Raw genomic sequence first — 25,329 nt, 5'->3', positions numbered from 1 at the left:
ATTTATTTTTTTTTAAATTCACCTTAAAAATGAATTTAGAATGGTGACTAGGACATGAAAACAAAACAAACAAAAAAAGGATCCAAGCTTGATCTCTTCCCTAAAGACAAGCGTTGGGGTCACGGGGTCATGTGAGGCGAGGACAACGCTTGTGAAGGCCGCAGTCATGACTGGACGCCCGCACGCAAACTGACGCCAAAAGGTCATCTGGCTTCTTTGGATGAAGGGAGACAATTTTGCTCCGCCCACTCAGATGACAACTCCCCCTGGCTCCACCCATTCCAAACAAAACAAAAAAATGAATCATACAAAAACCTTTGTCTTTGCAAAATGGTCACTTTTCAGGAGAGCCCAAAAAGTTTGTTTAACCCTAAAATGTTGCATCGTAAAAGACAAAAACTTTGGTTGGTAAACAATCTTGTCAAAGGCTTCACGACGACGCCTCGTCACTCGTGTTCCGTTAGCGTCAAGCTAGCAGGTTGAAAGGTGAAGCTTTGAGCTTGCCGGTAAACACCTCAGAGCCTCTTTTTGCAACAAATTGTCCAGTCGTCGGGATCTGTTTTGCGTTGGCAAGTCCGAGCCAAAATTCAGCTTGCGTCCAAAATGGAGCTTTGATCGCCACGCTAGCAATTGCAGATGAAAACTAAAGTGGCAGGAGGCAAACATGGCAAGAAAGGGCACAAGATGACTTTTGTTCTTTCCACTTTATTCTCCCAGCAGGTAGCAAAAAACCAAAACCAAAAAAAAGTGATATTTATTTACACACAAAAGCTTTCAAACTAACGAGTGGCGAGCGTCACCCTGGTGGCGCTCGCCACCATCTTGTGGTAGTCGGCCAGTTTGTCTCGAAGTCTGTCGTAAAGCTGAAAGGAGAGCAAAAAAAGGTCAACGGGAAGCGCTTACACGGGCACAGGAAGTGCGGCGGCGACTCACGGCTTGGTTGCTCTGCGTGTTCTTGAGCGCCGCCATCAGCTGATCCACCGGCGTGTACGGCAGCCACACGCACGGACTGCGCGCCGACAGCGGCGTCTTCAGCGGCAAAACAACAAAAACATTTGGCACGCGTCATTCGCAGCAAGCAAGCAAGCCAATCGCGTCTTGGGGCGCGCACGTGCTGGCGTACTTGGTCGCGTCTCGCCCGTTACCTTGATGCCAAAGTATTGGTGTCCGCGTCCCAGCAGCGCGTCCACGTACTCCATCGCCAGCTCGGCCGCCGCGTCCAGCAGGTCAAAGTTCAAATACAGGCGCAGCAAAGCCGCCGCGTCCACTTCCTGCGCAAAGGCACAAACGCATCGCCGTCAACATCGTCGGCGTGCTAACGCGCACGTTCCGATGGAAAAGCGGTTGGAGGGCTTTTGTTTTGTTTTGTTTCTTCCAAACGCTCATTTGACCAGCGCAAAAGTGCAAATCACAACAATCCAAGAAGCGTTCATTTCCTCAATGACAATTCAACAAACATCATTTTGTCAACACACTAAAACTCCATGAGAATCGGCACCTTGTAGGCGTTGACGAGCCAATCGGGCGGCGGCGCGCCGTGCGACAGCAGCTTGAGCAGAACTTGGCGGTGGTGAAGCCCGTCGGGCGACGGGAACTCGGAAAGGAACCACGACAGCAGACGCCAGGCCTCGTCTGCCGCGCTAGCAAACACCAAACAAAAGAAAGACCGGCTTCAATTTTCGTGCGGTGGCAAGTTGACGGGTGGCGAGCAAACCTCGACTCTTTGGTGTTGACCGCAGACGACAGCTGATTGGCCGCCAACCACAGCCACGCCTCGTTTTCGGCCTCCTCGCCGCCAAACTGAAGCTGGATGCACCTGACAAAAAAACAACAACAAAAAAGTCCATTCAAATGAGTGGAGACAAAATGGCTGTCAACATTTCTTGACAAGTACGTGAGAAAATGAGGCACAAGTTGGTCAGCTGAGAGGGCGGGGCAAATATCTTCACTCGAAATATTTCAAATAGAACAAGCTTGAGTGCAATATAAAACGTTCATATGTTAGGGCAAAACAACTGAATTGTGTTTGCAATGGACTCATTCACTCCGGCAGCCATTTTGACTGGAGCAACCCCCTTCGCTCTTTGACTGGATTTTGCAAGGCTATCAAAACATGGACCCTACCAAAAGAAACATACGAGTCTCTTCTGTCATAAAAAAAAAAAAAAGTACATTTCTGTTTCCGTTTTACAGCAATTAGCATTTCATCATTATTGACATTCCTGGTGAAAATGTTGACAAAAAGAGCTTGTTGCAACATGGCCCTGGTCGATCTCTTATACTCTACTGCCACCTGCTGGCCATTTGTGTAATAACTACCATTGCTTCAATCATTCTCTGCAGTTGAGAGGCTGCATCAAAGCCTTCTGTATGCTCAAGCATTAAAAAAAAACAAAAAAAAAAACGTATCAATACGTCTTTTTACAATAGAACTTATTTGTATGTTTTTGGGAGCAAATGAGTTCAATCACAATTTGCCAAAACACGATATTCATTGTGAAGGCGTACAACTACGTTCCATTTTCAATGTTTTAAGTGTCCCAAGGACGTATTTATACGTTTTTTTAATGCTAAAGCATACAGAAGGCTTTAAAGCGCGTGCTCCTCATTTTGGTATGAATTTTTTGTTGACTATGAATGCTTTTTCCTTTAAAGCAAGTTTTTTTTTAATGTGCTTGTTATACAGCACAGGATATATTTTCTATCTGCGGAACGCAGCGTTGGAAAGGTCTCGTCCAGACGAATCCGTGGATGCCGAAGCGTACGTCCGACCGGTCGGACGAGAGATACGAGATCGAGAGATACCAAACAAAAGACCAAACAAATAAAGCAAAAGCAAAAGCAGATCAAATGAAGCGCAGGCTGTGAACGCTCCGCCAAAGAGAAACGAGGGAACGCCGGATGACAACAGTCGATCCCGCGTCCAGCAACGAGCGGTTGCCAGGTGAGCCCGGGACTCACCTGAAGGTCAGCGCGTCGAAGACGGGCGCCAGCGGCAGCCGGAAGGCGGCGCACAGCCGGCGGGCGCACGTGAACAGGCCGGCGTCCAGCAGGAGGCGCAGCAGCTCGTGCGGCCCGGCGCCGCCTGGACACAAGCCGGCGTTAACGAGGGCGGGCGGGCCCAGGTGAGGCGGCGTTCCTACCTGCGACGGCGGTGGCCCGCGGCTGATGCTGCACCAGCGCCAGGCGGCAGGTGGCCAGCAGAAATTCTTTCTCCAGGTCGCGCAGCTCCAAAATCTCCACCTGACGCTTGACTGGCGCGCAGGACATGACATCACGCGTCATGTGACAAACGGGAAGGAAAGGTCATGCTACTTGATGACATCATCAACAACACTGCTGGCACGTGATTTAGCCCAATTTTTTTTTTTTTTGCCAATGGACACCATGATTGCAATTTGGCATTTTCACGCTTCAACAACTGATGAGTCCAAATAAGCCGTTTGAAAAAGTCATGTGGGGGCGTGTCTAAGCAGGCTTCAATATGATTGGCCGCACTCAAAGAGTTAAGTAAACAGCTGCCTGTTAATTGCACTCGTTAGCCCCCAAGGACAACATGCAGCTTATGAGTATTGACGGTATTGTTGGAGTGTTCGAGCTGTTGGATTCATATTAAGTTAGAACTAGAATTGACTTTTTTTTTTTTTTTTTTTTCCCTCCTGTCTGTTTGCGCATGTTGCACATTTGAAAGGGGGTGTGTCACTGTGTGTCACATGACACTTTCACAGCGACAGATTAGCCGAGACAACATTTGACAAAATCAGAAATGGTCTCATTTTTGTTCATGAACTAAAATACCATCAATTTTAATCCAGTTTTTATGAAGTACATTTTCGTCTCTTCATTAGGCCATGAAAATGATTGAGACTGATTTAGTCCCACTTATCGTTTGTTCATTAGTCCGGTGAAAAATGTGCTGACGGAATGATATTTATTTTGTTTTCGTTGACGAAACGGTTTTCATTTTGTTTGCGTTGACGAAATGAACCCTCCAAATACGAAGCTGTTCTTCAAATGACCGGAACTCCTGAAGCGTTAGCAACGTGATTCCAACGGATCGGTCGTTGGTTTCCAACTGTTGCCTGATGAGGAAGTCGTGCGTCTGAGGGAGTGACTTCAATTCACCCGAAATCCACAACTGTTTGTGAGAGCAAGCAAATTGCGACGCATTCCGACAGCATCCGTAACGTACGTTACGGTCGCTATTTGGACACATTTACGGCAGGTTTTCACGTGTGAAGGAGGGGCAAGCGCTGTCATAAAGGAGAGTGACGTGGAGACAGGAAATGACGCGTGCTTTTCCAAGTCTTTTGCGCTTGCAAAAAAACAACAACAAAACTAAAACTAAACTAAAAACTAAAAATAACGATTGCCACAAAAATTGGATTCAAAGGGCCAACGGCAGCTCCGATTAACGTTGAAATTTCCCACAAGGAAGCCGCAAATGCAGTTTGTGTTGATGGGCGGGTGTCAATCAAGTCTGACCTGGCGTCCCCACAAAGTCGCCGTCCGAGTTCCGCTTGGGAGACGCTCCCGGACGTTCCGACTGCAAGCGAACAAAAAGCGTCAGCCGGCGCGACTGACGCACGTGCGAGCGCTCGTGCCAACGTACCTCGGTGACGGGTCGAACCATCCACGCGTACTCGGGCCTGATCAGGTGCAGACAGTTGATGGCGGCCAGGAAGCAGTTGACCTGTTTCTTCAGCCCGCGCACCGAACACACCTCGCGACCCAAACGCACCGCCAGCTCCAACATCACCGTGCCCGCTACACGTCAAAGGCACAGCGCCGGTCAGCACGTCGACGGGTCCGATTGCACGTGCGTGCGCACCTTTCCTGTAGTTGTGTCTGTTGACGTGAAAGGCGTAGAGGAGTTCGTAGTAGTTGTGCGTGAGGAGGTCGACGCCCCTGGCGCGCGATTCCATGATGGCGACCACCTGCCGGGAGGGACGCGCGTGCGGGTGAGTGAGCGTGAAGGGGGCGGGGCGGGGGCGGCCGTTCCGCCTTCTGACCTCATCGTGCAGGTTGACGTAGGAGAAGCGGACCAGGTCGTCCAGCTGAGCTCGCTCGCACAAAACCACCACCAGCTGACGGAGGCAGTCCAGCCGCCTGCGCGCAAACACACAAGCGCACGCGTGGAACGGGTGAGCGCGCGTGACGCACGCACGCACGCGTGCTTACGTGCTGGGGTCCGGGTTCTGGATCAAGGCCTGGTAAGCTTCCCGGTTGTGTCCCAGGTCCAAATGATGCTTGAAGATTCGGGTCCACAAGGCCGCCTGCACACAAAGCGGCCTGGACGTGAGCGCGACTCGGACTCGACCGCGCCGTCCTTCCCGGGCCGCGCTGAGGTCACCTGACTGCAGACATCGTCGGCCGCCTCGGCTAACGCTAGCGTGGCTAACTGGATGACGAGTTCCGGGAGAGCCACGTCCTCCAGCAGACGCAGCACCTGACAAACGTTAGCGTTAGCGTGAAAGCTTTCGTCGTAGCGCTGTCTGCTAGCGTGAGCGGCAACCTTGTTGTAGTAGCGCAAGGCGGGCGAGCAGGCGGCGGCGGCAGCGGCGGAGGCGGGGTCGTCCTCGCCGCCCGTCATTCTCATCAGGAAGTCTTCCTTCTCCACCTCCGACGCCGCTTCCTGGAAGCACTGCAAGGCCTGATGGGAAGGAAGCCAGTGAGAGGTCACGCCCGGCGCTCGCCCGCGTGCGTGCGTGCGCGCGCGCTCACCTTGTGACCTTCGCCGTTGGCAAGGTAGCATTGAGCTAACATGAAGCGGCAGGAGCCCATGTTGGTCTGACACCACGGACTGATCAGACGCACGTAGTCCTAAACACAAAAACGAAAACGTCACCACGCTTTCGCAACTAAACAAACAAACAAACGTCTTCACTACGCACATTAGGCAGGATGCAAAAAAAAAAAAGGGAAAAAAAAAAGGTGCATGAGTGAATGAGTGAACGATAGAGAGAGAAGAAAAGAGGAGAGAGAAAGTGAGAGAACGAAAGTGATGACATCATCATCAGGTGTGCGTGCGTGCGTGCTGCACCCACCTGCAGCTGCGTGTACTGACAGGCGGCCATGAGGCATTCTGGGAAATGGAAGGCGGGATTGCTGGGCCAGCTGCCAGGCGCCCGTTAAGACACCACAACAACAACAACAACAACAAGAAAAGGAGGCTGCCCATCGTCATGGCAACGGCGGTGAGGATACAGCAGCTGAGCGAGCAGCTGGAGGACGGCCGCCATCGAGTCGTTCCAGGTGACGGCGCCGCCTGCCGCCGCCGCCGCCGCCGTCGCGCTTTGGGAGAAGACGTGGCGGACGGCCAACTTGCGGCCGCAACTCTGGTAGAACAACGCCAGCGGCGACTGACGACTCGCCGCTGCAACGCACAAACGCACCTTCGCGTCACTATGGCAACTTAGGAGAGAGAAAGAGAGAGGTCGTTGCCGTCGGCAACCTGCGGCGCTGCCGGTGACGATGGACGTGTCGTTGAGGTGCAGGGCCACCAGGTGCTGCAGGTTGGCGTCCCTGGAGAAAGGGTGAGAGGGGAGGTTAAAGGTCACGAGCACAAATGTATATTAACTGCCTATTTCCAGTTAACGAGCAATATGGATTCTGGCGCCTGCGTATCGATACGTGTATTGTAATGAGGCCCGCAACGATATATTGCCGTATCCATTTTTTGAGCACACGCCTACTATCCAAATTGGAGAATATTTAAGACACTACTTGGAGTCGAAACGGCATCATTTATCATCTTTTCAATTTGTTCAACATAAACATTTGACAAGTTGCCTTAAATTCATATCTAAATGATATTCTTCCCGATGTTTACAGGAGGAAACTTTTTGATGAAAGAATATTAACTGCTGGTGAGATAGGAGGAGCAAGATGGCCGCCCCGTGACTTCAAACGCTTGCACTGGCGTGCACTGGCTATCCAGTCATATATACAGGTCAGCGGACATGGCGGCGCGCGTACTCACACGGCGTCGTCGGCGACGGGCGCGCCGGCGCTCCCGCCGAGCCGCTTGAGCAGGAAGTACGACGACAGGAGCTGAGACACGTGCGGGATGACTTCCTGTTGGATCTGAAGCAGCTGAGAGGCTCCGCCCGCCAACGCCTGACACACGCAAGAGGGATGACCAAGACGAGCGTACGAGCGTACGTGCACCCGTACGCATACGTACGCATACGTACGTGTTGTCCGAGGCGCAGGCACAGCTTGAGGAGGAGGAGCGCATCCCTGCAGAGCGCCGTCCGCGTGGCGCTGACGTGACTCAGCGCCCGACACACCAGCGACACGGCCGCGGCGCTCGAGTACAACTGGGACGCCATCACGCGCGCGCTCATGCTCGCGCCTGAAACAAAACAAAACAACTTTTGCTCAACGGACGACACTTGGCTGGGAAAGGGCGCCGTGCGATGACCGAGCGGGCCCTGTAGATGGCGCCGTCGCACAACTTTGTCCAACACGCCAGAAAAAGCTCAAACATTGGTTTGATCAATAAATCCATACATTGATAAAGAAACTAAATTAAAAAAAAATACAACGAAATAAAAACTCAAATTTAATCAAAAATAAAATGAAAAAACTGCCATGACTATTGGCCCTTGAATGCTCTGAATCAAGGGCAGGACAGCTTTTTCATGTTGAGGAAAAAAAACAACTTAAGTATCGGTATGGTATCGGCCGATACTGCAAAGCCGAACAATATTCAACTCTTCCACCATCAATATGTTTATTTGCTTTTCGTTGCACTCTACTGTGTAAAAATGTGATTGAATTTACTGTGAGGAATTATGCTTCAGATAATGCAAGGATATAATTGAATGTATGTTTTTGTATGCAATTGATTTGATTTCATATTAAAAAATGTTTCATGTGTTTTTCTAATTTAAAAAAAAAAAAAAAAAAAAAATAAAGACTTTCATTCCAATTTATTTTGAAACAAAATGTCATGTCAAACAAGCAGTTGATGAGCACATTTAGAGTGTTCCCTCGTTTATCACGGGTGTTACCTTCCAAAGACGAAAAAATACATTTACATTCCTGATAATTATATATTTTTTTTTGTTGTTTTTTCATTCATCATCTATTTTTTTCATTTACATTCCTGATGATATATGATCTAGACGTGAAAGCAAAACGTGCAGTATCGCATACCACGAGTGGTCCATACCAGGTAAGAGCGGAGCGCCGCCTCCAAAGTCCAAGTCGGTCTCCAGGTCCAACTCCCTGAGCAGAACCAAGATGGCCGCCGTGGGGTTGCGAAGGTCCTGCAGTCTCTTCTGGATGTCCTCCATCACGTTTTGACTGCACGCACGCACACGCAACTGATGAGCGTTAACGTGCGTTAACGAGCGTCAACGAGCGACGTACTCGTCCTGCGCCAGCATCTTGTCCAGGACGGCGTCGGCGCTCTTCTCCGGCGACTGGGCCCGCTGGAGCGCGTCCTCCACCTGGTGCGCCATCTCCGAGGAGACGGCGTCCCTCAGCGTTCGCAAACAACACATCAGCGTCGACAGGTCGCCGCCCCAACACCATTCTGCACGCACGCGCGCACGTCAGGACGGCAGGCGCGCACGCGGGCGGGCGGGAAGGCGCTCGCCGCTTACCGTCGGCGAGCGGCGCGTCGTCTTCCGACAGGAAGTGGTCGTCGGACGACAGGTAGAGGTGGTCGATGGCGAAAGAAGGCAGCAGGAAGGAGAGGAAACCCTGAAGGGACGAACGAGCACGTCGGCGTCAGACAGTGAAAAGCAAAGTGGGCGTGTCCACGGCACCACCTTCTTGAGCAGGCACGCCATGCGACTGTGAGGACTGACGCTGACGGCGAGCGGCGTGGACACGCCCTCCTGGTACTCCAGACAGCGCGCGTAAAAGCGCGACCAGAATTCCACCTGCAGGTGGCGATATTCCTCCTGGGAAAACTCAAACTCCGTCACGCTGTTCTGCAGCTGCAAACGCAAAACGCAATTTGACAAATCGGCACTCCAGATGGACGCCAGCAAAACATAATCACATATAAATAATAAGTCATACAGAAATAAACAAATGCATATCATATCAATAATTAGAAATACAGAAGACTTCCCCGCCACTCTTACGAAGAGCTCCCCCTAGTGGCCCGGCAAGTAATTGCACAATAAGTCACGAACAATGGAGCCGTTATAGTGATCTGTATATTAACTACAAATGTCGTGATACTTGCGTCGGCGTATCGATAATCTATCAGCAGACAAGAGTTTTGGCAATATCGATATATGGTCACACTCCTAACGGGAGTACGAGGATGAAGCTCACCTGGTTCTCCACGGCCAGCGTGACTTCCTTCTTCAGCCCCTCCCACGAGACGTCGGCGAGGACGTCCGAGCCTCGCCGGAAGATCTGACGACGGCAAAAGACGAAAACAGAAGCGTCGGCGGGCGCGCAAAAGGCCCCCGTCGCCACGGTAACGGCCACTCACCTGGATGGCTTTGACGATGGCCGTCGCCGTGAAGCGAAGCGGCGAGAAGATGACGTCCAGGTAGGTCTCCTGTCAATCATCATCATCATCATCATCATCATCATCATCATCGCGTCTGGCGCGCGCGTCTGCACTTACGCGAGGGTCCTGATCCACGCCCACGTGCACCTCCTTCTCCGGGGGAGGCTGGACAAACACCTGATTCCACTGAGCCCACGCGTTCCTGCCAAACAGGGAAGGCAAAGAAACGAGGGCGTCGCCAACAGACAGACAGACAGACAGACGGACGGAAGCAGCAAGTGGCAAAATGGTGCAAGAATGCTGCATTCGAGGACGGTCGGACTTTTGCAAGTTCAAACCAGGAACAACTCACAAATTCCACTTGCCAAGTCAGACAAAAATTTTTTTTAAAAACTCCAGCACGGACTACAAGTGAGGTCAGTCGACAACGGCGAGCCGTTCGCAAACAGACCGTGAATGCTAAAATGGATGAAAGTCCATCAGAACTTTCTTCCTTCAGAAATATTGAAGGTAACTTGATGTCATGCAACATACGTGACAGTATGACAACATCTCCTTGCGTGAAATTAACTACTCAAATGGATAGAATGCTTTTAAAAGATCAAAACAATAAATGAAGCAAAATTAAGTGCGCTGGAGGTCAAAATGAGTTTTGAGGACCAAAATAGAAAAACAATATAATAATGCGACTTCCGAGCATCCTCCAATGCAGCAGAAGAAACAAGTGAGAGGAAAAGGAGGAGCTTGTGCAGAGGAAGGAGGAAGTCGCGGACGGGAAGGACATTCAACACCTTCCTCCTTCCTTCCTATTATGACCTGGGCGGGCCACAAAAGGGCCCCCAGGCCCTCGTTCGGACCCCCGCGTCGGAGGACGGAGCAGCGTTTGAGTCTGACCGTTCAAAGTTGACGTATTTGACGACGGCATTGTTGTCGTCGTCCAGCCACAAGGCCCAAAGGTCGCCGGAGGTCAGCGTGAAGTCCACCAGCGTCTCCTGCGCCAAAACATTTCAAACGTTGACGTCCGGCGGAGCCCCGCCCACCCGCACCCGAGCGCCAACTGACCTGAGCGCACAAGAGCGAGGAGACGTGCTGCAGGCTGTAGCGGTCGTGGTCGGATGCCAGCAGCTGCAGTAGCACAAAGTGGCCCGTGTGGGGCGACGCCAGGTAAACGGCCAGGCACGGCTCGGAGGCGGGGCCAGAGGTCAGGCGCAGGCGGTGGCCCGCCCCCGACAAGCGCTCGCCGCCCTTCCACACCGTCAGCATGTAGTCCAACATGTCCGCCTCCAGCACGCACGTCCGACTCTGAACGCACACATCAACAATTTGGGATGGCAAACGTCACATTTTGCCGTTTGACTTTGAAAGGTCCGACTGCATTTGAATGCACCACCCGAGTGATGTCAGCGTTTTCCGCCGATCTCATGCTGCGTTTGAGGATGGTCGGAAGTCGGATACGTCCGAGTTGCTTTTCACACGTCCCACCTGGAAGCGTAAACAACCAAAATGGTCGCCATTGTAGAGCGCCGTCTCTTGTAGTCCATCGCTGAAGTCGGGCTCCTCCCCCCTAACCCATTTCCAACCGTCCTCAAACGCAGCAGAAATATCTGACTGGACAGTCGCGAGGCCAAGAACAATTGTGACTGGCCGGATTTGAAAAGTGGCTTGAAAGAAGGCGGACTGGAAGGTCAAAACTCGCTTCTGCCGTCGTCGGTTGTCAGCAGCGCACGCGGGCGGAGGCGGGAACCCGACAAACGTCTTTGATGACCTCATGCCGAACGATTCGCAAGACGGCGGCCGCCCGCTTGGCTCACCCGAAGCGACCACACGCGCAGTTTGTGGTCCAGGCACACGGCAAAGACCAGCGAGTCGTCCGCCAGCTCTCGCGCCGCCACGCTGGCCACGCAGTCCGACGCGCCGTGCAGGGCGCTCGGGATCAGCACCGACAGGCGCCGCTTCACCCAACTCGTCTTCAGCTCCGACACAAAGGCCTCGCCTGCGTGCACACACAAGAAGCGCGCTTGCGCATGAAGGCCGGCGCCTCCCGCTCACCGCAATGAGGCAGGACACATGACTTGCAAAACAAATGCCATGCTTTACAACTTTCAACTTTTGACTGCACTGCAAACATTTTGGAGGAATGACTTGAACAAGATATTAAAGCCAAAAAGAAAACGGCAAAGGTGAAACCTTCATTTCAATTTGAAAGTAAAAAATAAATAAATAAATAAAAACAAATAAGGAGACCGGCGTCCTATTTTTTCAATAATCCAGTGGAAAGACGCTCAGAAGGAACTTGGATGGAACGCCAAAACCGCGCGCGCACGTCGACGGGCGGACGAGCGGACGCACCTTTGAGCGCGGGCAGCGTGACCACCGCGACGCCCCCCGCAGGCGAGGCCAAGGCGTAGTTGGCGTCTCCGCGCCGCGTCAGCCACGCGGCGCTCGCCCCGGCGGCGCCGCCGGCGGGCGTGAGCGCGGCGGGGATGGCGGCGCCCTGACACGCGTCCTCCAGGTCCATCTTGGCCACGTCCGTCAACACCGAGCGCATGTGCACCTCCGTCACCACGTCCTGAAAAAGCGCGCGCGTCATCGGCCGGGCGTGCGCGAGCGCGTTTGCGACAAACGGCGGCGGCGGGGCTTACGCTGCGGTACATGCGCCTGGGGTGCGGCAGCAGCAGCCGGTGGACGCTCTGATTGGTGGCCACCAGGACCGCCACGTTGTTGAGGGTCTCGGCCACGGCCACGCCCCCCGGAAGCACCTGGCAGTGGGCGAAGCGCAGCCGCACGGCGTTGTTCAGCAGGTTGCCGTCCAGCCAGTGCTCCAGCAGACGAAGCGAGTCGCCCGACGTGCTCCTGAACGCCAACAAAGCAGAAAAGTCACCCGGCTGCCCAACGTTCCCACCAAAACCACGACAAACAAATAACGCCGCCTTCCAAGTTCACCTCCACACGAAAAAAAAAGAGAAAAGTGATAATGCTGATAATAATAATAAGAAGAAGAAGAAGAATCCCAAGTAAAAGAAGACAACAATGCTAATGCTAATGCTAATTGTGCAAGTGTTGCTGACCACGAGATGAATCTGTTGCTGGTGACGGCGCACACTTTGCCGCCGCCGCCGCCGTCGTCATAGTGGAAGGCGCCGGCAGAATCCGGAAATTTGACGGCTCCTGCAGCCGGACTTGAAGCTGCAACACATCACAACAACGTTGACCATCTTTTTGGGAAGCACAAAATCAGCTTGCGTTCCGTTCAAACTCGTGCACACGACGATGATGATTCGACGATGACGGAAGGTCAAACGATATTTCGCCAAACACGCTTAACAGCTCGACAACAACAATACAGCCATGACGCACGTATAAATACATATAGTTTTTTTTTTCTCTAGAGTGTTTGGGTAATATCGCAAGGAAAAAACAAAAACCGCACAAATTTCTGAGAAATACACATGACCTATTTGGACGTTAGTGCCAAGTCACAATTCCCAAGTGCACAAAATGCGTACAGCGGAAGAACTTTGTTGGGGTTTTCAAAATGTTTATTTTATACTTATGTCTATATTTAATACAATTAACTAGATCATATTAAGCAATCACACTTTGAAGCATATGCAAGAAACTTGAAAAAAAAAAAACTAAATCACAGTAATCTGCTAGTCCTACAACGGCGTATTTTAGGGCCAAACAGAAATATTTTTCAATGTATAAATACATGAAAGAATTGATGCAAAATATTCTCATTTTGCACACGATACGTTATTGTTTATTTATTTGGATCCCCATTTGTAGCTGTGATCATTTGGAGAGCGATTCTTTCCTGGGGTCCTATTAGACTTTTACAAATACAGTACACAAACACACATTTCATTTCAGAATAACATACATTACAGACATCAACTGTACACTATTATACAACCAACTCTAAATAATATATTCAACCCTATTCGATGCTAGATAATAATAGTAATGTATAAATACATGTTTTTTTCCTCATAAATGACCTGTCGTGATTTTTTTTTCTCTGAAATTTGCCACTTTATAATGTCGCAAATCTGCGAGTTTATCTGCGAGTTTATTTCTCGTAAATTTGTAATTCCCCCCCAGAATATTACTGAAAAAAAAAAAAAAAAGTAAAGCTCATATCTAATCTGCCAATAAATACATTATTGATTTATTTAGTTTTGATATTAGCGAACACGGGCTGCACCATTCAGTGTAAAAAAAGAAAAAGAAAAAAAGAAATGCGTAAAGGTCCATATTTGACCTCGCAACAATCTTTTTTGGGGTCTTCCAAAATAAAGTGTGCATTTCGCGTCCACACACAATGCTAAACGCCGCTAGCTGCTCGTTTGCTAGCAAGTGTGGTCGGTCCGAGGAAGTTTTCGTCTGCCTGACGTCGCCAAGAGCTGCTTGTCCACTTGCAAGCAAGCACAACAACACAAAACAAGCGCGCGTTGACTTTACCGAGTTTAATTTGGACTTCTCGGAACCTTTGGACGTCTTCCCGCTCAAACGCGCAAATCTCATAGAAGCTTCGCCCCAACGTGGCCGCCATGTTGCCAGTATGACGTCACTGCCGGAGTGCGCGCGCCACCAGCCGCTCAAAAGTCCCGACACAATACATGCGTAAAATAATCATAATACTAATAACAATAATAAACAATATCTCCTTTTATCAATATCGTTTTCATCTGGGAAAAGAAAGTCCCACATCAGTGTTTGCTACTTTTGAGATGGTGCCGACATTTTGCGTGGAGTTTGCATTTTTTTCGATCGCCGATCACAAAATGTGACTTCAAAATGAAGACGATTGTCAGAAAAAGATTCTTGATTGAGTTTTGTGGACTAAAATGGCGGAACAGCCTGTGTGAGGGCTTCAATTCAAACAGGAGCGTTATGCTGTATTATATTATTACATATTGATGTTGTTGGCTCTTTGAATCCGTGTTGGAACTTGTCTATGTCGTGCTTGCTATATTATCTTTATTCTTATTCTGGATGAAGAATAGATCTATAAATTGGGATAATATGGAGTAGCTGGGGTGGGACTGAACCAGTCTAGTCTTTGAGAAAAACATGTGTTAGGTGCTGTTGTCTATTTTTAATAATAATGCATGAGATATTTCCATATTGTCCGGAGACGGAAAGACGCTTTCCAAGTATTTCCGTGATTGACGCATTCTCACACATTCTCACACATTCTCACTCTGGTGGCGGTAAATGACGTCGCCAGAACTTCCCTGAGGCCGCTGCCGGTGTGCGCCTGCGCCCCTCCCCCTCCGACCACCACTTGATGTTTTTTGTCATGTTCAAAAAATTTTAATAAAAATAAAAATAAACCAAAGTAGGCCACATTTGTTGCATTATTGACTTGCTTGATGTGAAACGGCCTCAATCAAATTGAAAGGCACTTGAGACTTTTTTTTTTCTTTTTTTTTTAGTGGACACAAAACCAACTGTAAAATTTGTAAAACAATGTGACAGTTTCATTCAATAATGGACTCATGGATTGGAACCAAAACAAAATAAAAACATGTGCATTACTTTATTGAAGAATAATAACTTGGAAGGGGAGTTTGCGTTTTTAGCTTGGAGGGGGAAAAACAACAACAAAAACAAACCAAAAAAACCCACCATGCCCCAAGAAGAAGCAGCAGAAGCGATGACGTGTCAATCATTCACACTCGCACTGACCTTTCACCTTTTGAATTTCAGGAGCTTTGCAGCCCATTTTGGAAGATCCAACATGGAAACGACTCCTCGCAAAAAGGTCATTTGAGTGAACACGACAAAACTCAAACTATTTTGTTAAAAGAAAATAAAAACGAAAATGCTTTTTTTTTTTTAAATGAAAACTAACAAACTACATTTTATGTTTACAAAACTAACATGTCATTTGTTTGAGGCTTTGGTAATAAATTGAACGTGTGAGCATTTGGGGATGACTAAAACTAAGTAAAACGAAGCATTTACTTATTAAATAACTCAAACAGAACCACCATGAATAAAAGTAACTCAATTTAGAAAAACAAAACTCAAAACGAAGTAAAATAACAAATTTGATCCACTTTGGATCTTGTTGGCACTTTTCAAACATCAAACTTCAAAATGAGAAAGTCCATTTGATTAGTGACATCATCACTTTTGCCAAGCTTTTTATTTCATTGGTACAAACAGGTGTAAAAGTCCATGATTGAGTAGACAATGTAGGAAATATAAATAATGGTAAAAGTTGGCAGCGACCGCGGCGCTCGTCACGAGACCCAAACAAACATTTAAAGCATTAAAAACCTGCAAAAAGTCTTCCAAAGTGAAGAGGAACTGCATTTTGTGCATTTTGCACAAAAACATCCGACGTGTGCCACAAGCGAGAACGTCTTTCGGACTCTTCACTTGGTTAGTGTTCGTTAGCATGTTAGCTTGAGCTAACATGCTCGCGTGTCGTCATCCAATGTCATTCATCATTATCGGCCAGCTCGCCTCTGATTGGTTAGCTATTGCGCGTGGGCGGAGCCACCACATTTGGAAGGTTCCAAAACCTCGCGCACGCATTGAGTGAATCCAAGATGGCTGCCACCAAATCCCAGCGGTCGCGCCGGCCGACCCGTCCGTCCGCACGTGATGCGACAGGAAGTCGTGTTGCCGTGGCGACGGGGAAGGCACGCAAGCCGGGGATGGGGAGGAGGGGGCGGGGCCTTCCCGGCCCTCACTTAAGCAGTGCCTTGTAGAGCGTTAGCGAACGCGCCGTGCTGCCGTCCTGCTCCAGACACGCGATCAAGTCCCTGAGGTTAACCCTGGTGATGCGCGGGCGCCAAGGTTGCCGCGGCGACGACGAGGACGCGGCCGACGAGGACGCGGCCGACGACACCTGCGGATGCGCGGAGGGGCAACGTCAAGCGCCACTTCTGTTATGATAGACCACCATCTTGGAGATCCGTACGCACGACAGTGAATATTGACTTTGAAGGTGTGCGGCTTTAAAAAGGCGTGTCCCGGCCTGGTGAGTGACGTGAGCGTCAGCCAATGAGTGTCGCGGTACGCTCAAGCTAGTCAGTCGTGGTGGGCGGATCTTCCGGGTAGCGAGCGGCACTAAAATCAGTCACCTCCAACTTGAGTTGGACACGGCAAAACATTTGTGGCGCATAAAAAGCCGAATAACAAAACTGAAAGTACTTTTTATGTTTACAAAACCAACTCAAGTAGAATGACAACAACAATGTCCAAATGTTCATCGGATGATTTCAAATGCGATTTTGAGATGAGGAACTGGAATCAAGACATTTGAAGGCGTGTCACACACAAGTGATGTCATCCAGCAGCAGCCAATAGAAAAGCACCAAAAGATGACGTCGCTCCCATTCGGTTTTTTTGAATAAATATTGCGCACAAGACGAGACAAAAAAAAAAAAAAAAACTAATTGAAAGTCAACTAAACGCGAGCATTATTGATCCAAACGAACAAAAGCAGCCTGAAAACGAGCAAAACTCTTTTAGGCGGTTTGCGTCCGGTCGGCGTCACGTTACCTCGGCAGAGACGGCGCCCGGCGAGTCCATCTTGCGTTTCTTCCTGGGTCCGATGGCGGCGAGCGCCGTCAGGTTGGCGTCGCGTTGGCGCATTTGCGCCAACTCCTGCTGCTGCATCTGTCGGCAAACGCACGTTAGCGACGAGACGAACGAGCGCCGGCCGTCCGACAGCCGACCGACCGACCGTCCGTCCGACCGACCGACCGACCGACCGACCGACCGACCGACCGACCGACCGACCGTCCGTCCGACCGACCGTCCGTCCGACCGACCGTCCGTCCGACGACCGACCGACCGACCGACCGTCCGACGGACCGACCGACCGACCGACCGACCGACCGTCCGTCCGACGACCGTCCGTCCGACCGACCGACCGGCCGTCCAACGACCGTCCGACGGACCGACCGTCCGACGGACCGACCGACCGACGGACCGACCGACCGTCCGACCGACCGTCCGACCGACCGACCGACCGACCGTCCGTCCGTCCGTCCGACCGACCGTCCGTCCGACGGACCGGCCGTCCGACGGACCGGCCGTCCGTCCGACCGGCCGTCCGACGAACGACCGACCGACCGACCGTCCGACCGACCGACCGACCGACCGACCGTCCGACCGACCGACCGACCGACCGACCGTCCGACCGTCGGACCGACCGACCGACCGACCGACCGACCGACCGACCGTCCGACCGACCGTCCGACCGACCGTCCGACCGACCGTCCGACCGACCGACCGACCGACCGACCGTCCGACCGACCGACCGTCCGTCGGACCGACCGACCGACCGTCGGACCGACCGTCCGACCGACCGTCCGACCGACCGACCGTCCGACCGACCGTCCGACCGGCCGTCCGACCGACCGACCTACCTCTTTGGCCTTCTGCTTGAGGCGGGCCTGCTCGGGATCCTCTTGCCGGGCTCGGCTCTGACACACAAACAAAGCAATGAGGCGGAGGTGGGGCGCGGGCGCGGGCGGGGCTTACGGCGCCTTCCGGACCTTGGCGGCCTTGAGCAGGATCTCGCGCTCCTCCTCGTCCTTGCGCTGCTTCTCCAGACGCTCCAGTTGCTCGAAGAAGCGAAGCTGCGAGCGAACGTCGCCCGTCTGCTCCTGACGCTCTTCGTCCTGAGCGCGAGCGATCCAACGAGAGAGAGCGGGAAAAGGTTACGAGCCCCGCGGGACGTCGGCGTCCGCCGCTCACCTTGCCGGCGTCCGATCGGTGTTGCGCCAGCGCGGAAAGTCTCTCCAGCAGCGAGCGCAGTCGCGACTGCGTGGCGTGCGACACCAGGTTGACCACCTCCGGCGGGACCTCGCTCACGCCCAAGCGACGAGCTGCCAACGCGACGCAAACAAACAAGCAAACAAACAAACAAACGCGTTTCATGGCACGAGGGACGGAACCAGATCGCATCATGATCGGCAGGGATGCACCATAATGCCGTTTTCAACCAGTACCGATGCAGCAATCAGTTAGCAGAACTTGAATACAAATGTACTCAATACATTGAAAGATTGGATACACTTTGCACAATGTTTCAACGTATTGAAAGCATCATGAAGCTGAATTTGATTGATATGAGCCACAACAGACGGACCAACCTGGCATGTCGTCATCATCATCATTATTATTATTATTTGCTTCATGTGTATGAAATCAAATTGCCATATCACGATATTGCGTATGTTCCGATCGTCTCATGCTTATGACGATATTGTGGCAACATCGCCAACTTTTGTCATCAATTCCTTGGGCTCGCTCACGTGATCCGCTTCGGCTCACCCGTGTCCAGGATGCGTCGGTGCAGCGAGGCGGCGGGCAGGAAGGCCTCGTCCTTGCACGAGCGGATCTTGGTGCCCACCAGTTCCGAGCTGGTGGCCAGGATGCGGGCGTTCTCCTCGCTCAGGTTCACGCCGGCCATGGACGCCACGTCGTTGATGTCGTCGTCGTCTCTGCAACGCCGTCACAACCACAAAAAAGATGAACAAAAACAAAACGAGGGCCCTTCATCCGCACCACCGGATCCAAATTGCTAACACCTAATCCAACCATTGTTGCCATTTCGTTCGTCAAACCTGCATACGGCCATCGATTCAAAAAGGAAATCATCGTCTCTCCCCATCGTACCTTTTGTCCGATGAAATGACAAATCGGACCACTAATCAATAAGGCAACCGGTCCAGGGTGTGACCCCGCCTACTGCACAAAGCCAGCTGAGATAGGCTCCAGCAACCCCCTTGTGAGGAATAAGCGGTCAAGAAAATGGACGGACGGAATCGAATGGAATCGTATTCACAGCCCTAATATGAAATGTGGTCCATCCAATATTTGAAGGGGAGTTGGCAGTGAAAAATGTTGGATGACTCACTTGAAAGTCCCGCCCCCCGGCTCTCCCAGCTTCTTCTGATTGGCCGGCGCCGCCAAGGTGACCACGCCCTTCCCGACGGCGGCGGCGGGTCCTCGCGTCGGCGCGCCTGCACAAGACACGTGCCCAACGTCAATTGGATGCCCGGTCGCGGCGCCACCCGCTGGAAGGAAGGCTCGCCGACACTCGCCTGGAGTTCTCACGCCCACCACCAGGGGGGAGCGAACCGTCTGCACGCTGCCGCCGCGACCCATCGCCTGAAAAACAAAAAGACGCTCGCCGTCGGATTGATGTTTTTGTGCAAACGCTTCCAACCAACGGCGGCAAATATTTGCGCACCACGGTGGCGAGCGGCGCGTTCATCCGGACGCCGGGCGTTCCCACCACGGGCAAGCGCGGAGGGATGGCGGCGCTTGGGGGCGGGGCATAGCCTGCGGAGGGGGGCGTGGTCAGAGACTGCTGGCTGCTGAGGAGCGACAGACGCAAGGCGGGAAGACTCTTCTGAAGACGCAAAAAACAAACCAAAAAAAATCACGTCCATTCATGAGGCATCAGCAATAATGGAGCAGGACCAAAACTGACAACATTCGAAAGAAATACATGACGACATAAAGAAATGACAAAAAGTGAAAATAAAAGAGGGATATAAAAATGTTTTAGTCCTGATTTATTCATTTCTTTGGAATGTTGTGAGTTGTGGTCCTCCGTCCATCAACACGGACTCGTCATTCTTCATGAGTGATGATGATGATGATGATGGTGCCGACCTTGAGGAAGGGTATGAGGTAGGGCTGCGGTGACGACTTGAGCTCGGCCTGCAGACGACTGGTGAACTCCTCGGGTTCGATCTTGGCGTCCTGTTTGCGCGCACACGAACACGCACGTTAGCCCAGCGGCGCACGCGGACGTATGCGGACGTATGCGGACGTACGAGGAGATCCTGGACGAGCGCCTTGACGTTCTTGGAGGTGTCGGGCGACGGCGAGTTGTTGGACGCCAGCTTGATGAGCGTGGCCAGGAAGTTTTTGCACTTCTTCACGTTTTCCTGCATTTCCTGAGCGCAGGACGCAGCACAAGACACGGTTGCCCCGCCCACTGTCGTCGCCACGGTAACCCCTCCCCCCCCAGACGGACGCACCTGCGACACCACCGTCACTCTGCCGACGCTCGCGGGCTCCGACTTGACGGCGGCCGGCGTGACCGGCGCGGCCTCGGTGGCCGTGGTCGTCTTCAGGGGCGGGGCCATCTTCACCGACACGCCGGCGGCCGCGTTCGAGGTCACCGTGACGCCCTTTGGACACAAAACAACAATCGACACATTTTCACTTTTTCTCCAAATTGTCGTGGCATTTTGTGCTGATACGCTTGCGATGCGGCCGAAATAATGTTTCGATTTTGCATCACGTATCGTCTGGAACGTGATGGAAGGAAGATTCGTGCGCGGGAGAAAATCAATTGGTCTGAAGCGAGCCCTTGAAAACATGCGTGGCACGTTTGTCAACGGCTTCATTTTCACAACAGCCATGTTGAAAAGTCAAACACCTTCACTCGTTTTCAAGAAATAACATCACACAAAAATATTCCCACAACAACATCTTTTTTTTATGGCAGTGGGGGGGGGGGGGGGGGGGGACTCATGTTCTGATTGTCAAAATGGCAGCAATTTTCAAATCCATGGAAATATCCAAAATTGAAGGTTGGACCTTAAACATCACGTTGGGGGAAATCATCTTAGCTTAAAAAAATAAAATAAAAAAAAGTGATAACTTACCACCAGATTATTATTAGTTTGATTTGATATAATATTCATCAGTTCAAACCACTTTATTGTGTGCTCCATCCAAAATATGTATTTTAGGAAAAAATGGGAAAAGATCATCAAAACATTCCATGCAATTAAGGTCTTTCTTTAAAAATGCTCTTTTTTTTGAAAGGGATACTTGACTCATTGAACAATTTTCAGCACTAAAAGTTCCTATTTTGTCAATAATTAATGTGGCATGTACAATACCTTTAAAACGTCATTTTTCTACGTGCTGTCAACTGACGATGACATCACCTGGTAACGACCAATCACGGCTCACCTGTTTCCTGGCTTTGGTCAGTAAGCTGAGCCATGATTGGTCGTTAGAACAGGTGATGTCATCGTCAGTCCACAGCAAGTAGAAAAAGAAAAAAAAGTTATTAATTGTACATGAAAAATAATGAAGTTACCACATTAATTATGGACAAAATATGAACTTTTGACTGCTGAAATGGCTCAAAGAGTCAAGTATCGCTTTTGAAAGTACTTCTAGTATTGGTGACTACTCAAGATTACTCGAACTCGAAAAACTTGAATTGTTTTGTGAAAAATGAAAAGGTTGGAAAAGTGAGAAAAGGCGCACGTTTGTTTGCATAATTGTTGCCAGGTGACAGGTGTCGACGTCGCACCTGATTGCTACAATTGGACGACTTGGGAAGTCCACAAGTTCGCTTCAAGTCAATCCATAAATAATACAAATAATGTTCACGTTTTCACGTCATGCTCGTATTTCAGCACACGCCCGACGCTTGGAAAATTCTCCAATCGCAAGTCGGCGCCAGCTTATCGTTTGAACGCAGAGGAGAGAAATGGCCGACCTGGAGCGAGGATGACGTCGTCGCCATCGTTGGCGAGGGCGAGGAAGAGGAAGAGGAGGACGGACACTGAAGCAGTCTGGCGTGCGGGCTCGTCGCCAGGCGCACGTTCGCAGGTGCGGCGGGAGCCTGCGGGCGCAAACACGTTCACAAAAAATCCTACACGGCGCCGTTTGCGGCAGCCGGTGCGGCGGCGGCGGCGCTGACCCGGACGGCGGCGGGCGCGGCGGCTCTCTGAGGGACGGCGCCCGCGCCGGCATTCTGCTGCGTCTTGGCCTGCGCTTGGGCCAGAACCTGCTGCGGAACCATCACCAGCTGACCCGTCTCGATGCGGACCAGAACCATACCTGCCGGGAAAGATTCCAAAGCTCAACTCTAACGAACAAAACTAAACAAAACTACAATTCAAAAAGCCATTTCGTTGACAAAATCAAATAGAAACGAAAACGCTTTTTAAAAACAAAACTAACAAAGTACATTTCATTTTCATAAAACTAACTCTAACGATGGCAAAAATGAGTCTTGAGTAATGCATGAGCCTTTTGGCGATGAGTTGAAATTCGATTTGAAGTTGATTCATTTTGATATGAAGCGCCAGAATAAGGAGGTTGGAAAGTGCGTGACTATTCTATTCTATTCGTTCTATTTATTCATTCATGTCAAATGTATTATCTTGTATACAAAAATACTTGCGTGCTCACTTAAAATGTTTGCGTTGTTCTTCTTTTTCTTATCTTATTTCCCGCACGACCGATTTCTGTTTCATGTACGGCACTTTGTATGCAGTTTCTAAATAAAGTGGAGTCAGAAGAGAACGGCCGAAGCGCCGGACTCGAAGCGCCCCACTGACCTACCTGCGGGCATGGTGAACCCGGGGGGCAGCTGGATGGTGGCCTGCTGCTGAGGCCGGACGGCCAACGGCGGATGAGGGCCGGCCGGACGGACGGCGCCGGCGCCGGGTCTCTGGAGCTGGACGGCGCCGGCCGCTCTCACCTGGCCCAGCCCGTTGACGACGGCCGGCTTGACCCCGGCGGGGCCCGGGAGGGGCTGCTGGGCGACGGGCGAGCGGGCCGCGGCGGGGGCGGGGAGCCCGAGGAGGACCGAGGTCCCGGAAGCGGCCTGACCCGGCACCGGCACCGGCACCGGCATCGGCACCGGCATCTTGCTGTGACACGGGGAGGGGGAGCCCGGGGGTAGCGCAGGCCCGCCTTTGGGCTCCAGGCCGTTGTGAGCGGCGCTGGGGAGTCTGTGTTGGGAGGCGGAAGTGGCCGACTGGGCTCCGGGGAGGAAGTTGGCCGCAAGGGGGTTGCTGTTGGCGGCGTTTGTTGTTGTTGTTGTAGTTGTAGTTGTTGGTGCGGTGTTGATGGCGGTGGTGGTGGTCGTCGTCGTCGCCGCTGCCGGGGGAACAGAGCTGAGCAACTTGACGGTTCCCGAGGTACCGTTCAAACTTTGCAAGCCGGGAGACGCCGTCCGGCCGGCGGCTCCGGCAGCCCGCTGGAAGCTAGCGGCGGGCTGAGCGCACAAAGTTTGAACTGCCGGCGAGCCCGAAGCGGGCGGCCCGAACGTCTGCGGGCCGGCCCCGGTGGCCCCGTTCCCGCCGCCGTCAGAGGAGGAGGAGCAAGAGGAACCCGGGAGAAGCCGAGCGACGGCGGCGGGCTGGAGTTTTGAAGCCGCCCCCGGGTGTCCTTGCTGCGGCTCCTGCTCGCGCACTTTCCCTGAGACGTGAGTGTCGGCGGCCGGCGCTCCGTCGCGTTTGTCGGCCGAATGGGACGCGGCGGGGCCTTGGGGCTCCCCCAGTTGCGATTGAAGCGAGCCAACTAAGTCGCTGACCGCCTTCTCGTCCACTTCATTGAAGAGCATGTCCTCCAGCGGGTCGGAGGCTCCCGCCATCTTTGATGCTAGAGCCTTGTGCAAATCGCGTTGTAGGATTTGCGCATGCGCCGAGCGTCCGACTGGCTTTGGAGCATAGAAACGCAGCACCTAGATCCACTCCGAGGACGCCGTGTGCTTGCGTACCTTGTTTTGTAACTGGAAGGCGCTTCCTGCTGCTTTTCTCTTGAATCAATGCGTTTCATTTTCTTTATCTGTTTTGTAATAACCGTGAAAGTTGGTCTATTTAAAAAAAAAAAAAAAGACATTTATTCATGACCAAATTTGAATTAGTGGATCTAAAGTTTCGCATGAAGAGTTACAGTTATTTAATTGTGTGTTGCTGTCATTTTCCAACACAGAGTTAAACCTGAGTCATTATGACAAAACACTGAAACAAGATACACCTTTTGTAGCGTAGTTAGAACACTGGAACATTGCCAGAATGTTCAATCAATTTCAAAATGTCCTTTTTGCCAGGATAGTAGGACTACCTATTTTTCATTTATGGCTGTCTATCACTATCAAATATTTGATAAAGAATTGATCATTCAGTCGGTTATTCCATCAATTAATCAAATGAAAAGAAATTTTGAACCCTAACCCTTCAAAACAATTTGAACAATTTTCAGTTAAAAACAATGTAAACGATTACGTGATTGTTAAAACAGTTGTTGATTTAATTTGAGAATTGGTTAGTTGTTGATTCATCGATTCATTTTGGAACCTTTAGTATCATTTCAAAAGGAATGTCCCCTAACTTTTGGTACTCTGTAAATATGTTTGAGCCGTCAAATCAAATGGACTTGATTTCAATTCTCTTCATTTGCAGTCAAAATGTCGCGACGCCCAAAGACTTCTGATTGTTATCTTTTCTATCGTCATCATAGAGCGAACTGGCAAAACCGCGCTTGCTGCGTTTGCCGTTCTTGCTGTTGTACATCTAGGCTGCCGCGCACGGCGATGATTTCCCATCGGCCCTTGCGGCCGCGCGCCGCCTGTCAATGGCGGATGAGGATGACGAAGTAGTTAGCCATGTTTGTAGCATGTAGCACGCGAAGCGCAGAGCGACTAAACGACGCCGTCGCCTGTACCGCGCTCGCCCGTGTGGCCCGTTCGGGGAGCTCGGCGCGTCGTCACGGAATATTTTGACCCTTCGATGAACAACATGAGCGGCGATATACGCCCTCCCTCGGCAGCAAAATTTGCCTCTTCTCCAAGGCCATCTTGTCCACAATCGACAGACATGGAGAAATCGCACGATGTCGTGTCGCCAGTGTCATCATCGGCAGCCAAGTGGACTGACGAGCAGACGACATGGAGCACTTTCCAAATAGCAACACCTAGTGGCAGAAATGTGAGGTGTGGCAGGTGGTGGTGTGCTTTTCTTTGCAGGTCTTCGTGTAAATCTCTTGAAATAAATTTGACCCCCAAAAGAGTTTGGCGTTATAACAACTGACAATATTGG

At 51.3% G+C, this 25,329-nt stretch overlaps 2 protein-coding genes across 3 annotated transcripts; both read right to left on the bottom strand.

Annotated features, from left to right (window-relative positions):
• Positions 1-685: 685 nt before the first annotated feature.
• Positions 686-14,095, bottom strand: nup160 (nucleoporin 160). The gene is made up of 34 exons (XM_077517923.1): positions 13,949-14,095; positions 12,553-12,670; positions 12,127-12,337; positions 11,834-12,053; positions 11,296-11,477; positions 10,547-10,786; positions 10,379-10,476; positions 9,602-9,686; positions 9,464-9,532; positions 9,301-9,384; positions 8,784-8,954; positions 8,616-8,715; positions 8,380-8,545; positions 8,180-8,313; positions 7,197-7,357; positions 6,983-7,119; positions 6,455-6,525; positions 6,208-6,376; positions 6,048-6,117; positions 5,725-5,823; positions 5,516-5,653; positions 5,354-5,449; positions 5,182-5,276; positions 5,013-5,109; positions 4,832-4,937; positions 4,613-4,767; positions 4,486-4,546; positions 3,144-3,254; positions 2,962-3,085; positions 1,715-1,816; positions 1,499-1,640; positions 1,146-1,271; positions 934-1,029; positions 686-863 (listed from the first exon to the last, which is right to left on the bottom strand). Exons 1-34 carry the CDS (start codon positions 14,037-14,039, stop codon positions 780-782), a joined length of 4,209 nt encoding a protein of 1,402 aa, XP_077374049.1. The 5' UTR covers positions 14,040-14,095; the 3' UTR covers positions 686-779.
• Positions 14,096-15,622: 1,527 nt separating this feature from the next.
• Positions 15,623-25,167, bottom strand: LOC144016587 (transcription initiation factor TFIID subunit 4-like). Of its 2 annotated transcripts, XM_077517906.1 has the most exons (15): positions 22,847-25,167; positions 22,200-22,339; positions 21,996-22,121; positions 20,512-20,664; positions 20,305-20,427; positions 20,141-20,230; positions 19,713-19,874; positions 19,564-19,630; positions 19,377-19,482; positions 18,791-18,960; positions 18,212-18,342; positions 18,010-18,135; positions 17,881-17,937; positions 17,009-17,125; positions 15,623-16,352 (listed from the first exon to the last, which is right to left on the bottom strand). In XM_077517906.1, exons 1-15 carry the CDS (start codon positions 23,880-23,882, stop codon positions 16,191-16,193), a joined length of 2,766 nt encoding a protein of 921 aa, XP_077374032.1. In that variant the 5' UTR covers positions 23,883-25,167; the 3' UTR covers positions 15,623-16,190. The 2 variants fall into 2 exon arrangements, with proteins under 2 accessions (XP_077374032.1, XP_077374034.1); XM_077517908.1 differs by lacking the exon at positions 21,996-22,121.
• Between the last annotated feature and the right edge of the window lie 162 nt (positions 25,168-25,329).

This window comes from Festucalex cinctus, chromosome 3 (assembly GCF_051991245.1).
Source record: "Festucalex cinctus isolate MCC-2025b chromosome 3, RoL_Fcin_1.0, whole genome shotgun sequence".
Taxonomy (NCBI): domain Eukaryota; kingdom Metazoa; phylum Chordata; class Actinopteri; order Syngnathiformes; family Syngnathidae; genus Festucalex; species Festucalex cinctus.
Note: the sequence above shows the minus strand (reverse complement) of the source record. Positions and strands in the feature narration are given on the sequence as shown.